Raw genomic sequence first — 14,415 nt, 5'->3', positions numbered from 1 at the left:
CAGATGCTATTTGGAACATAATATCCTCGACCATAAGTTCTCTTTTGTCTGGCCCATCCCAAGGGGCCTCAACATCCGCCAAACACTTCCTAAACTTCAATGGTGTCGCAACAATGAACCTCACCCCGGAGATCGGTCACAACCGCCACTGTAAGTGATTTTGTCACTTGCAAGATGGCGGAGGGTCCTTTAAAAAAAGTTGGAAAAGTTCGCTAGAGGGTCCCCAGACCCTCTTGAGAATTATGGCTCCACTTGCAGCTTGAATACAGGTACTGCATTATGCATCAGATGTACCATCCAGTTTCAGCAAAAAAAAAGTCAAAAAAAAATAAAATAAAATAAAAAAATAAAGTTTACTATTAAAAATGTATAGTTTATTATGCTAAAATTAGTCCTGTATCGTCTCAAAAATATTGACATGGAAAGAGTTAAAGTAAAAACATTTCAAATACCGAAGGGGTGTCTAATTTAAAAAAATGAATGGTTTGATGGGGTAAATTGGAGTGGCCGGGCTCAAAGAGAGGGCATAGGCACAGACTGACCAAAATGAGGGGGGGAGCGCAGTTCCCAAATGAGCCCCCAAACACCACACAAACCCATGCATGGGTGGTATCACCGTGCTGGGGAGATGATTATTATCTTTTATTTATATAGCGCCAACAATTTACACAGCGCTTAATACAATACATAAATTCAAGGGATATGACAAGACAAGAATTGACAAAGACAAACCGATACATTTGGTGGAGAGAGCCATATATATATGGTTTGATGGGGTAAATTGAATTAATCGGCTTCAAAGATAGACCTATAAGGACATGGGGCAGTAGGACCAGATGTAAAAGTTCCAAGTTAAAAAATGTGCACTAAATGTGGCGTTTTACCTCCCAAACAACCCGACAAACCCATGCATGGGGGGTATCACTGTACTCAGGAGATGTTGCTGAACACATATTGGGGTCTTATTTGAAATACTTTGAGGTGTCTAGTTTTCAAAAATATATGGTTTGAGGGGGTAAATTGCATTGGCCAGTTTCAAAGATACCTGAAATGGCACATTGGGAAAGAATTACCAGATTTGGAAAACAATGGTTTTGAAATAGCAAAACGCTACTTGTACTTATTGCCCAATAACTTGCAGAAAAAAGCAAAAAAAACATTGCGTATTTCTAAACCCAGGACAAATACTAGAATCTATTTAGCAGGTTTATGCATTAGCATATTCAAAGGATTTTTCAGGTAAAAGTCAGAAAATGTCTTTTTTTAATTTTTCATCATTTTTTATAGGAAATAATATGAAATTAATATGATAAAAATTGTATCTATGGAAGAAAGCCCTTCCTGTCCTAAAAAAACCCAATGTATAACTTGTGTAGGTACACTAAATGAGTGAGGATAAAATTACATCTGAACACGAGCCCCGCAAAAGTGTCAAAACAGCCTCGCTCCCAAAGGGTACAAAAAGTAAAAAAACCCTGGTCTTTCAGGGGTTAAAGTATGCATATACATACTAAGAAATACCCAGTGACCCTACCCCATGCACATTCATACTACCCTGTACATAAGAAAACCACATAAGCTTCCCTACATTCTTCTAATTATTATTCACCTTATCTTACAGGGTACCTGGCCCATATTTTCTGGGAGTTTATAAATTGCAATAAAATGTAACAAGCTTTAACTGAATATTGGCTTCTCTAAGTCAGGGGTCCCCAACTAACGGCAACTCGGCCGCACGGCCCACATTGTGGCGACGGAGCGCTTATTTTTTAATTAATAGTTATTTAACTTATCCAGAGATAAAACTCCCTCCTGAATTTGTAGTCACTTCAGAGGACAAAACTTTCTAGGCCCAGAAATCAGTAAGAGGAAAAGTAAAGGTTTTGTGTTATTTACTCTATTTTAGTCTGCATATCTTATTAAAAAGGATTAGTGGCGCTAAATTGTGGCTTCAAGCGTCCCGTGTATGATGACTTTTTAGTGTACTGATGATCACATTACATCAATATGATTCGGTGGCGGAAAGGACCACTTGACTAGACTTGCCCCCCCAGACCTTAGGCTGCCAGCCCTCCCCAAGGCACAACGAAAAATCGCCACCTGCCACTGCCTGCTATACAATCAACTACTTCAGGCTTGTCACGGGTGCCCGACTACTGTAAAACATACATGCGCATCGCATTGCACAGCAGACAGACCGCGGGGCTGCATGGGAAGGCTGTGTCTTCAATAAAGTTTTCCACACTGCGTATTTTTCTGTTTGGCGGCAACCGCGAGGAAGGAGGACAGGCAGCCAGAGAAGGAGCAGCTTTACTTTACAAGTTTCATATTTAAACACAGCCAGGTATGGAGTGCTGTGGAGTATTATAAATAATAATAAATATATTAATAATAATAGATATTAATAGATAATATTAAATATATTAATAATAATAATAATAGAAATAAACTGCACAATAAATGTAATGCATTTGAATCAAACCCAAAACAACCTGCCCCTGGTCAGTGGAAAAATTGTCTTCCACAAAACCGGTCCCTGGTGCCAAAAAAGTTGGGGACCGCTGCTCTAAGTGAGTATGTTATGGAGGGGAAGGGTGAGCCAAAAAAAGACAAACTGATGGATAACGAATATTCAGAGGTTTTTAGTTCCCTCCTCCTTTTCGTATGAATGCACGAATTAGGAAAACTTTGTTCAGACAAATCCAGATGTACAAATCTAGTAAACACTGAACAGAGGAATCATGCTTGTTGGAAAATAAATGCTGATGTTTAGGGCATAAAAAGGTCCTGAATAGTGAGGTTGACTAGGTTGTGATTTAAGACGCATAGGGTAAGATTTTTTTCATGGTAGTTTTCCATTCAACAAAATCCGTTGTTTAATCATCTGGGTTGCCTGGTCCAAAAACAAGCTTTGTAAACATCATACAGTATATATACAATATATTCTCTTTCTCTCACCAAACTATACCTACACCTATGTTTTGGTAAGAACTCACATGGTACATTGACTCCACTAATCTTCCTATACTACAAAATGACCCAGTTATTTTCCTCTCTTTACTTCCCCTTCTCTCCTTCTGCTCTGACTCTGTGTAACACACATATTCCCCCCTTCTCCCCTCCTTTAGTTTCCTGTACTCAGTGGGGTCAGGCAAGGACACCTTGTGTGCACAATCTGATCCCTGTGTATGCGCCGTTCATAACAACACCCCCTCCCCTTTTATGTCTCAATTAAACAGAGGGGGCAAACCTATTAACAAAGTACTAATTGTCTGCTAATTATTGGCAAGTGCAGAAAATGGGAATTCTATACAGTCCTGGGTTTTTAATTTATATTATGAAGATGAGGGCAAAATTCAAATGCATAAAGCTTTAGGATAACGTAACATAACTTTAGGATATATGAAATCAAGCTCTAAATTCTACATAAATCTGCATACGAATATATGTATTATTTAAATATATTTCACATCCATATGTGTAATATTTTCATTCTTTCACACATGAACACACTTGTTGTATCTGTATGTGTAAATGTATATTTGTAAGGTATTTGTTAACTACCCCAACTTTATATTGGAAAAAAAAAGCGCTGTGTAATATGTTAGTGCTTAATAAATAAAGGCTAATAATAATGAATTGGAGAATACAGCTGCAATAAAGGGAAAGCATTACAGCAGAGATACAGAGGCGAAAACATATAAGAAAACCTCTATAGAGTCTATTTACAAAAAATTGATGAATTAATGTTTTCTTGACTGATGTCACAACTCACAAGGCGATTAAAGGCACTTGCATGTTATAACCTCCAAAGCAATTTTACCATTGATATTTAATTTGTCTGTGAGTTGATGCAGTGCCTTGATTTTACAGATGTGTAAACTGGAAAGGGTGCCAACTCACAAATTCGACCCCCCACAAAAAAAATAACCCCGGCAGTCTCCAAGACCCCTTGTGAGCCAAAGGAGCAGGGTCCTGGCCCAGTGAATGATGTATGCAATATCGTTTAGTATAAGAGTAAGATATTATATGGTTATGTTTAAGGTTTTTTTATTCAAGAACATGCCAAAACCCCCCACTTAATTGTTTTTAATTAAATAGCATGAGAAGTTATGGGAAGGCATTATATAGGGTGTAACATATTGATTCAAAAATATTATTCTTATTAAATGAAGAGATGTTTTATTGATCAATTTGAGGGATATTTGGGTCGTTACACAATACATATAAAAAGGTAAACTATAAAAGGGGTGCAATGCAATCCTATCTGCTGCATTGAATGAGTTAAGATCTTTGTATAGTGTGGGGACGGTAGGAGTCATTAGCTCCTCCCTCACCCCTGCAGATGCCAGGGGGCACACTCTAGCTGGGCATGGACAGTGTATGAGAATGGGGAGGGAAGATGCAGATCAGTAGGAGGAGGCAGGCAGAGTTGGTGAGGAATTGGGAGAAGTGGATGAGGGGGAGGGGAGAAAAAGAGATTTACTAGGATTGTGAGAGAAGAAAGGAGTAAATAGTGTGTCTGAATGAGGAAAAAGATGAGGCAGATGAATATGAAGAGGGAAATTATGGGGTAATAAAAGGGTTGGGGAAGGCAGAAAAATCTGATAGGATCCTAATAATGTTTTAAACCTGTGTTAGATGTGTTTCCCTTTCCAATCCCCAACTGCCCCAAATACTCATATGTTGTGTCAGACATCCAACACAAGGGGATGAGTGCTGATCCCATCACTAGTTATGCGGAAGATGAGTGAATTGGAAGGACTTGTACGTTTTAAGGAAGCTTTTATTTAGCCACCTCCACCCATAGCCTGGTAATTCCCTAGCTGAAGCAGTGGGGAGGGCAGCGCAGGATCACACACTATGTTACTCAGCATTTCATTCACAGCACCAGGGAGAGGAGGCAGAGGCATGTAGGCAGAGGAGGCAGAGGCATGGGGGTCCCGCAGTAACCTCTGACACAGATCACAAGGAGGCTCAGGCGGGATTCCTTTCCTCTGTACGACAAGGATGCACCTAGGAGAACCATGTGGACCTTCCAATCCGACCGCCGTATCCCCAGCTTAGTTTGGTAGAAGGCACTGTGATCAGCATCATGGTAGGTGACAGTTCCAGCATGCTGCGAGTGATGTGAGTGCTGGGGCTGGGGGCTCCTGCCTACCGCTTTTTGCTTGATGTCTCTATGTTTATGGGATGCCATGCGAATTGCTTTTGTATAGGATGATGAAATTGGTTCCTGTTCCTCGTATATTAAAAAAGGGGTTCACCCTTCTTAGCTTTATAGGGGGAGGGGAATTTAGGACAAGGGGGTGGGGAGAATTAGCTTTATCAGACTAGAGGCTGGAGCTGGCTAAATATGGCCGCGTGCGAAGGGGAGGACCTAGAGCCGAAATCGGCACGAACTTGGAAGCGAAGCCGGGAAAGGCACGCCTGGCTCGGGCCACGTACAGCAGACAGGACCGTATTAAAGGGACAGGCACCGCAAAACTAGCTTGGCGACGATAATGATGCCTTTGTTCCTAGATCCGTGGCTGCAGGGGGAGAATAGGAAAAGGGAACATAAAGGGTTAACGATGCCGTACCCCAATTCCAGCTTTGGATAAACACGGGATGCCAGAAGCCACATTAGCAAGAAGTCAAGTCAGACTTTCATAGAATGGAAAGAAAGCCCTAGGAAGTAACAGTAACATATTCTAGGAAAAGAGAGCAGGCAGCAGCCGGCCCTGATGAACTTCTTTTCTGCCATTGAATGGCAGGATCTTCTTAAATATGTCAGTAGCAGGATGTCTGAGATGCTGGGTGTCATTCTAGCTCCATCCATCCAAACATCCAATTGTTTGAACTAGCAGTTCAGACCAACAATTCACTTATTTACAAATACTGTTCTTACACCTAGTTACAGTTTAGATTAGGGAATGAGCTCCAATAGTCATACATCCTATTGTACAGCGCTACGGAATATGATGGCGCTATATGAAACCATAGGTATTAATTATATACACATAAGCGCGCAGTAAAATAATCTGTTCGTATAGGTAGGAGTTTTGAATAGAGTAACAATAATGTACTACGGCACACTTTATTGCAGGCTGCCTCCGGTAAAAGCATATTGCTGCATTACATTAGAGAGGACACTTAATTGGCTTTAACACAAGTCTGCTTTAAGATAAATGGTGTTCTACATCATAAATACGTATATGCCCGTCCATTCAGAGACCCAATTTACTTTTGCTTATTACTATCTAAGGCAAAATTCTTATTAAAATGATGATCTGCCAAATACACGGTTTTCATGGGTCACAATACAGAACACATTTTATTTTGATTTTACTTTACGCGTATATATATATATATATATATATATATGTTCATATATATATGTGTGTGTGTAAAATTGAAACATCTGTATCTGTGCTAATATGTAAACATATTTTAAGTTCACAGTCATTGTGAAACCAGTTTGTTACACCTACAGGCAGATATTAAACACTTTGTCAGTTGTGTACAATATGTGTAACTGAATTGATTGCTGTAGAAGCGGATACGTGCTGTAGCACATCATCTTGTATCGCTTTTTAGTTGTATAACCTTGTATGTGCTAAGTGTACATATTTTGTCAATATTTGTTTATATAACGTTTACAATTAGACGGAATGGCATTTATTATACAGTGCGCTCCCATTAGACAAGCCTACAAATACATATATATATATATATATATATATCTCATTGTCTTATATTAGGGATTGCAATGTTCATTAGTGGGGAATGTTAGACAAGATCTTCCCCCTTAGCAGAGAAATATAGCATGACTTGTTACAGTATCACTAAGTCAGCAACAATGTTTAACACAAACATCTATTTTTTTATAAATCAGATAAATTACATTTACAGATTTATTTGTTTATCTCTTTTTCTCCACGAACCTACAAACAAGGAGAGACATGATCCTCTTTGATATCCCTTGTGGAACAATGCATTATCTATCATAACATCCGGGTGAATAATCCCGTCCCCGTATATCGCTTTAAAGTGGTCGGCCACATGGCATGTTTGCCCACTACATCATTTTATAATATGTCCATCCACTGCAGTATATGTGAGCATGTCAGCATTTTCAACTGGTCGCCTGTAAAAACTGCACAGTGAATTGACCTCCTTAAATACACTTAAATGATATTATTATTATCTATTGATTTATATAGCGCCGTCATATTCCGCAGCGCCATAATACAGCCTGCGAAACACCCAATTTCAGTTAACTGGCTCGTAAAAGAAGCATTTTAATTACTCAAAGTGCCGTTAACAATTTCTCTGCAGGCTAAAGTTTTCCCCGCCCTAGTGAATTATGTTACTCGGAGTGCGTATCATAATGTACAGAAATTCAGACACACATTGCAACCTGTTGCCCTTTTTAACCAGTATGTTACCAGGTAGTTCAATGAGAGAGGCTTTCGATCCCCTGGCTCTTCTCTCACCCACCAATGCATTTTCATCCTCCATCTGAGGATCATACAACTTTAAAGGGATGTCATTTTATATCTGGTTTTTTTTTGTGTGTGTTACTGTAGGATGGGCTTGATATAAAACGTCATCCCTCCTCTCCTCCTCCCCCTCCTTCCCACACTCTCTCTCTTTTTTTAATTCTATCGTTCATCTCCTCATTTTCGTAATGGGACACAATTCACAAAGTTGCCTTCCACCTCCCTGCGGGGAATCTTAAATTGAAAAGGGTTAAGGGAGGGTGACAGGATTTTTTTTTTAAAACCAAAGACTCCCTTCCCTACCACTCCAGGCTGGTATTCCCAAGGGATTTTTTTATCGCTTGATTTTTTTTTTTTTTTTAATGTGTATATTGCGGTATTTTTTATTTTTATTTTTAATTATTATTTTGGCGAGGGGGACAGAAAGTTGGATGTGGGATCTTACAAGAAGCGACTTTACAGCCTCTGCCTATGACTCAGTAACTTTGTGCATATAACAGTGGAGTATACGAGGATACCCTATCCAATCATGTATGCATCACCTTTATGTCTGACACAGGTAAAGTTCCATACATCCCATTTTATGTCGACTTTCTAAAGTGCTTTTACTCTATTGCTCCTAATGCTTTCTGTTGCTGTAGTCACGAGACTCCTTGCACGCAGCTATGCTCTTATTTTTATATCGCTTTTATTTTATCAACGGTTTATTGTAGAAAGCAAACAGATTTACGTAGGAGGTAGAAGGCTGCTTGTTTATTTGTGACGGGAGAGAGAAAAAGCTGTCGTTTTTGCTATAAAATGGGGGAACGAGGAACTCGTTCTAAGTTTTAAAGGAAGTGCTGTGTCCTCAGCAGAGGTTGTCTTTAACCAATTGCCTGTTTTATTTTTAACTAAAAACGCGTTTGATTATTTCGTTATCGCTAGTGCAGAGATGCCATTAGAATGTATTTTAAATACATTTGATATGTATTGTTTTATAAATGTATTACAGGCCGTTCTTCTTCGTCTTCTAAAAAAAAAAAGCAAGTCACGTGTCTCGTCCGCCCCTCGCCCCACACCCTCTTGCGCGCTTTTTTGCGGGCTGAATATTTTCTCAATACTGTCTCTCTCTTCTGTACTTTATAAATTGACAGTTATTTAATTAATTCCAACCGTATGCATGTGTATATATTAAAAATAACAAACATATATATATATAGGTGTATATATATATATATATATATATATACTCATTTTTCATGAGGTGGGGGAAGAGAATGTGAGCATACGTTTTCTTTTGGCTGTTTGTATCATTGTTTGTGGTGTTGTCTAAGTTAAGTGTATAAGGTCCGTCCGGCGCTGTTACAGTTGCAATGGCGAATCTTTGCCGTTATTCCCTGAGGTGTTGACTAACTGTGGGGTGGATCTTTTTATATCCCCACTCTCTTTCTTAATAAAAAAAAAACAAAACAACTATTAACCCCTTCAAATTGAATAGGGCACGGAAATATTGCTGAACAATCTGGCACTCAGAGTGTTAAAAGATTTTCTGATTTGAGGATGTTAAAGGCCTGGACATTGACGTGACCTTGGCCTGGTTTCAAAGTATTCGGCTTCAATAAAAAAAAATCCAATTGTTAGCTCTTGGGAATAGATTATCACACCTTTCTGCAGCACTGTATATGTTTGCGTATAATATATGTTTGCGTGTAATATTTGCTTAGTGCTGTGTTGTTTAGAACGGTGGAGATGGAGAGTTCCTATCCTAGGAATCTTTATCTGCCTGCACCATAATACATCCGTCTGCAGAGCAGTTTATGCAGTGCAGGAGAGCAATATATGTCCATCTATAACTATTTATGTTTAGGCATGTGGTAGTGCAAATCAGTCAATGTCTCCGTAGAGCAAATTGTGCCTGTGCAGAGCAGTCTGAATCACATGCCATGTTTCTTGGTGCAGAGCAGTCCTTAGCCTAGTGCAGCTCAGTATACGGTAGAATGTGGAACCACAGTATATATATATATATGTTTAAAAAAAAATTATAAATGTCTTTGTATATGTATGTGTTAAATATTGTCTCTTTAGTGTGTGATGCTCTGTGCAACCTAGTTGTGTCTCTGTGCCATAACAGTTATCGTCGTTTGTGCTTGTGTGCCTCTGCCACGTCCTAGAGTTTTAACGGAAGTATTTAATGCTGTAGATGGTGCAGCAGCCGTTCAAATTAGTAGCGGACATGCACTTCTGACACAACGAAATGTTTGAAAAATGGCCACCAAATTACACCAAGAATTGTTGTATATGATATCATGCTAGCCCTGAAACAGATAAACATTTTCGTGCCCCATGTACCCATCCTTGTAACTAACTACATGCTTTATTTCATTTATTAAATGACTTATCCCAATAATTGTCCTTACTGATCCTCTATGCTTATCGGTTAACTGCTCCCAAATGGGTTAATAATATACCACATAAAAGTATACTACTTGCACCACTCTCCTTTATATAAAACACATAACTTTTATTACTTGTGTGAACACCTGGATAAGTTATTAAGCTTCCTATTCCAGGTATATCAATGGTGACACTTTTTGTCTCTTTTCATAACTTCTATTGAACTTTATTACAGATTATTAATTTTCTGTTATGGTGTCCTCCTGTTGTTGCTAATTTGCATAATTTATGGTCCTCAGCGCCTCTTATTCCCTAACATAATTTTTCCCGTTAGCGTATACCTCATACATCTCAGACCATACCAAAACAATATCATGATTGCCCTGTGGCCTACAATAGTCATGTTTTGCTTCTCAATAATCTGACCTAAGACTCTTCAAAGTTATTCACCAAGTATAAGCTACCAATTATAGGAGTTTCAAAAGTTTGCCTTTAACATCATAACATTTTTTTCTCCTTTCTTGTCTTAAGACGGAGCTAAGCTAAATTCATCTTTACAATGTTCTTCACCTGTGTTTGATTAATCTTGCATGTTTCCAATAGAAATTACTTTTCTGTGTGCCTGTATTGGCAGATAATGCAAAGGCCAAATCTGAACTGTCTCTTCTTGTGTCTGGAGAGTCGTGAGCTGTATTCGTGTACATCCACTTATAAGCCTTTGTAAAAGGAAATCCTATCTTCTTCTTCTCTCCCTGTTAGTATTGGTCCTCAACTTTTTTAATGGTTCGTACCTTGTTCCATCACTTTCCCCTTTTAAAAGGTCTATGCTCAGATAAAATCTGTTTCTATAAAATTATATCTGACTACAGCCCTGCTATTTTTCTGTACAAATTGCATCAAACCATACAAGATAAGCACCCCAAATCTCTGTTATTAAAATATAATTATGGTTCTCCATGGGACTGGTAAACATCTTAACCTTTCACCTTAACTTCTTTCCTGGTAGCAAGCCGAAGCCGTGTATGTGTGCATTAATGTAGATAGTAATTGTTGTGCATAGTGAGCTAAAGTGGATGTTTTTAAGTATAGTAAACTTATGAGCATGCTGGTACATACATGAATGCACATAAACACATTCAGTGGTGTCCTCACATAACCTTCCTCTCTGTTCTTTCTGCTCAAACACCCCTCCTCAGCTCCACCTGCTCTTGCTCCGGAAGTGAGACCTTCCCTGCCCCCCCCCCCTCGATATTCTTCATTCTTTGTCTAGATTTAACCTCTTCCCCACCATACGGTCAGTAGGAATTATAAATATCCTATATTCATAGTACATGTCATCAATATTAGTTCAATTTTAAATAATTTAAGTAGTGCTGTTCTCATTCAAAAACGTGTGTGAAGATTACTCTGCATCTGTCAGGGTAGCATTCTTGAAACATGCAAATTGCTGACGACCGGTACTACTTCACTCTGCAGTCTACAAATAGTCTTGACTGGTCCTTCGGAAGTGCAGCCCCTAATACATATAAACAGGGGATTGTTGCCTACTCTAGATTGTAAAATTGCAAGCAGGGACCTCTTTACCTAAACTAAGTTTTGTCAGTTGTCAGTTGTAGTATTTGTCATACCCTTTGTATCGTAAGAAGAGCTGTGTAAATTGTTGGCGCTATATAAATGAAAGTTAATAATACTGTGCCGTACTAAAGCATGTGCATGTAGTTGTGTATGTATTTAAATCAACTTCCTCCCTCTGACAGTCAGCACCTTTGCCTTGTGTGTCATATCTGGACTGAGTCTTAGTTTATCTGGTTGCGTATTTTGTATATTAACCGGCAGATGCAGTTCCAATAATTGCTGGTTGTGAACCTGTAGTTTAACAAATTGTGTACAAGCAAAGAGTGCGTATGTGCCCACAATATTATGCTATTCCAATTCTGACAGTTCACTAGATATATATTATTTCCGGATTTCCCTTTAATGGGATAAAAAACATGATATTATCATGCATAGGTACAGTAGTAATATAAACAGAGAAGCAAAACAATCTGTGAAGCACCACAGTCTCACAAGGCCCCTTGAAATTTTTTGTGCCATCTTATGTTATCAAAGATCCCTCCCCGTCAGTTTTTTTTGTCATGACGTTCAGGCAAAATGTTGCCTGATTGCACTTAATGAGACTCCATGATGCTACATGTGTAGTCTTCATACTTATTGCTGGACACAGACCAACAGCTTAATGTTGGTCTGCTCTGAGTGGTTCTGCTTCTAGGAAGGCATTTCCCTCGTTTAATAGAGTCCGTGATGCTTCTCTCTGAACTGATATACTGTTGTAGGACGGATAGACTTATCTTTAAAGTACAAATAGCTTTTACTTGAAATTGTGTTTTGTTCTTGTTAAAAATATATTTGTGGATTCTCGTGGCACTCGTTACATATGCCATTTTTCTCCTTCCAACTAGGATGAGTTTCACCCGTTTATTGAAGCTCTGCTCCCTCACGTTCGAGCCTTTGCATACACATGGTTCAACCTTCAGGCAAGGAAACGGAAATACTTCAAAAAGCATGAAAAGAAGATGACCAAGGATGAGGAGCAAGGGGTAAAAGATGAGCTGCTGAACGAGAAGCCTGAAGTCAAGCAGAAGTGGGCGTCACGCCTTCTAGCAAAACTACGCAAGGATATCAGGCCAGAGTTCCGTGAGGACTTTGTATTGTCCATAACTGGAAAGAAAGCAGCCAGCTGTGTCCTCTCCAATCCTGACCAAAAAGGAAAGATGAGGAGAATTGACTGCTTGCGACAGGCGGATAAAGTGTGGAGATTGGACCTAGTGATGGTCATCCTGTTCAAAGGAATTCCATTGGAGAGCACAGATGGGGAGAGATTGGTGAAGGCCGCCCACTGCTCCAACCCTCAACTATGTGTGCAACCACACCACATCAGCGTATCTGTCAAAGAGCTAGACCTTTACTTGGCTTACTTCATCCGAGAAAGAGGTGAGAGGTCATCTAATTTTTCACACTCACTTTCACTTTTCTGTTCAAATTTATTTTGCTTACAGTTCTTCTTGAAACAACATTCCTTTTATTTGCTGCATTTAACTGTTTTCTTTGTCTCTTTTTATATTAAAGTATTCAGTTTAGCCTGTATTAGTAATGCGGCCATTCTTTTTTCCCCCATAGAAATTGGTTTGCTTCACATAAGCACTGTTTAAAACATTTGGTAACGCACCATACACTAAACCTTTGTGCTAAGGAACTAAAATAGCGAAATAGCAGCTTGCTTTGCAAATATATTTTGAATTCCCATTGTTTCTTCTTGGGTCATTGAAGATGCTTAATTCACTAAGTTGAAATGTTCCATTTTTATCATTTTTTCTGTAGCATGTGTATTTGCCCTATGCAATTTGTCTCTATAAGTATTACATTATATTTTATTTATAGAGCAACAAATGATTCTATAGCACTGTTACAATAGGGGAGAGTTAAAAAAATAACATTAAAGTTGACCATATACATATGATGATAAGATTAACACACAACATAAATGTACTGAAGGAAAACATGTATCTGATCGTGCATGTGTGTTTCTTATATAGTTTTAGAAAACTTTAAATTACATATTTGAAATTTTACATGGAAACAACAACAATTGGGTTATTGAAAAGAATAAGATTTAATGAACCCTAAAATCATGGGTTCATTATTTGAAAAGTATTTTTGTATTTATTGGTTTTACATTAGTTGGCTTATTTAGTTTGGGACATTTAATAATGCATTTAGCCCATATATTATTGCTTCTAATCTTTAGTCTCTTCTTAGTTGTTTAGAAATAAATAAGAAATCATTTCCACTGGTGAGTTGCATAGAAAAGCTTTTGTGTGTGTACTTTTTGTGTGTGTTATAAGCCATTTTACATTACTTTTACACTATTTTATTGCCATAGTCAAGCTGAAAGGGTTCTCTGGTTTCAACAACTATTTCACATATACACAATCACAATGTCCTGGGATATTTTAACACTTAATATGTTCACTTTCATTCCTAATAATTAATTAGGAAATAATTAATTGTAGAGTCTTTCCATGTGCATTTTCCTCCTCTCACTATCTAGTGCCTTTTCGATTACCTTTCTCCCATTTCTGAATTCATTTCTCACTGTGTCGCATTCTCTCTCTCCCTGTGTCTCTTCCACATCAGCATTATTCTATAAGCCGCCCTTCTGACTCCTTAAGGTTTGTGCTCTGGGGAGAATCAGTCTGGAACATTGTGTCCCTTTTGAGTGGAAAATCATTGTGTGGTTATTGTATGTGTGTTTCTGTAACTCTACCTCTCTCATATTAATACCTTGGTTCGTTTCGCTGTGTGATCATCTCTTAATCTCTATCACCCTCTTCTTTATTTTCTGTCTCTCTTCTTCTTTCACATGACTGTTTCCCTCCCTGTGGTTTCTTTGCAGAAATTACATTTTAAACAAATTCACATATACCATTTCAGAAGTAGAAATATGGTGGGTATAAGGAAAGACTGTAGGTAATAAGGGGGTACTTTGGTTTGTAATCTG

General features: G+C 38.4%; 1 protein-coding gene across 1 annotated transcript in view; it reads left to right on the top strand.

The window, feature by feature from the left end:
• The first annotated feature begins 8,013 nt into the window (after positions 1-8,013).
• The window catches only part of LOC149279391 (nuclear factor 1 C-type-like), a 61,695-nt gene continuing 55,293 nt past the window's right edge, over positions 8,014-14,415 (top strand). The window contains exons 1-2 of the mRNA XM_089501244.1: positions 8,014-8,043; positions 12,317-12,848. Of these exons, the coding sequence (XP_089357370.1) occupies positions 8,014-8,043; positions 12,317-12,848 (562 nt within the window). The remainder of the gene's footprint in view (positions 8,044-12,316; positions 12,849-14,415) is intronic.

The sequence above is a fragment of the Sceloporus occidentalis genome, unplaced genomic scaffold (assembly GCF_023333645.1).
Source record: "Sceloporus occidentalis isolate IW3139 unplaced genomic scaffold, rSceOcc1.0.p SCAF_169, whole genome shotgun sequence".
NCBI classification, from domain to species: domain Eukaryota; kingdom Metazoa; phylum Chordata; class Lepidosauria; order Squamata; family Phrynosomatidae; genus Sceloporus; species Sceloporus occidentalis.
Note: the sequence above shows the minus strand (reverse complement) of the source record. Positions and strands in the feature narration are given on the sequence as shown.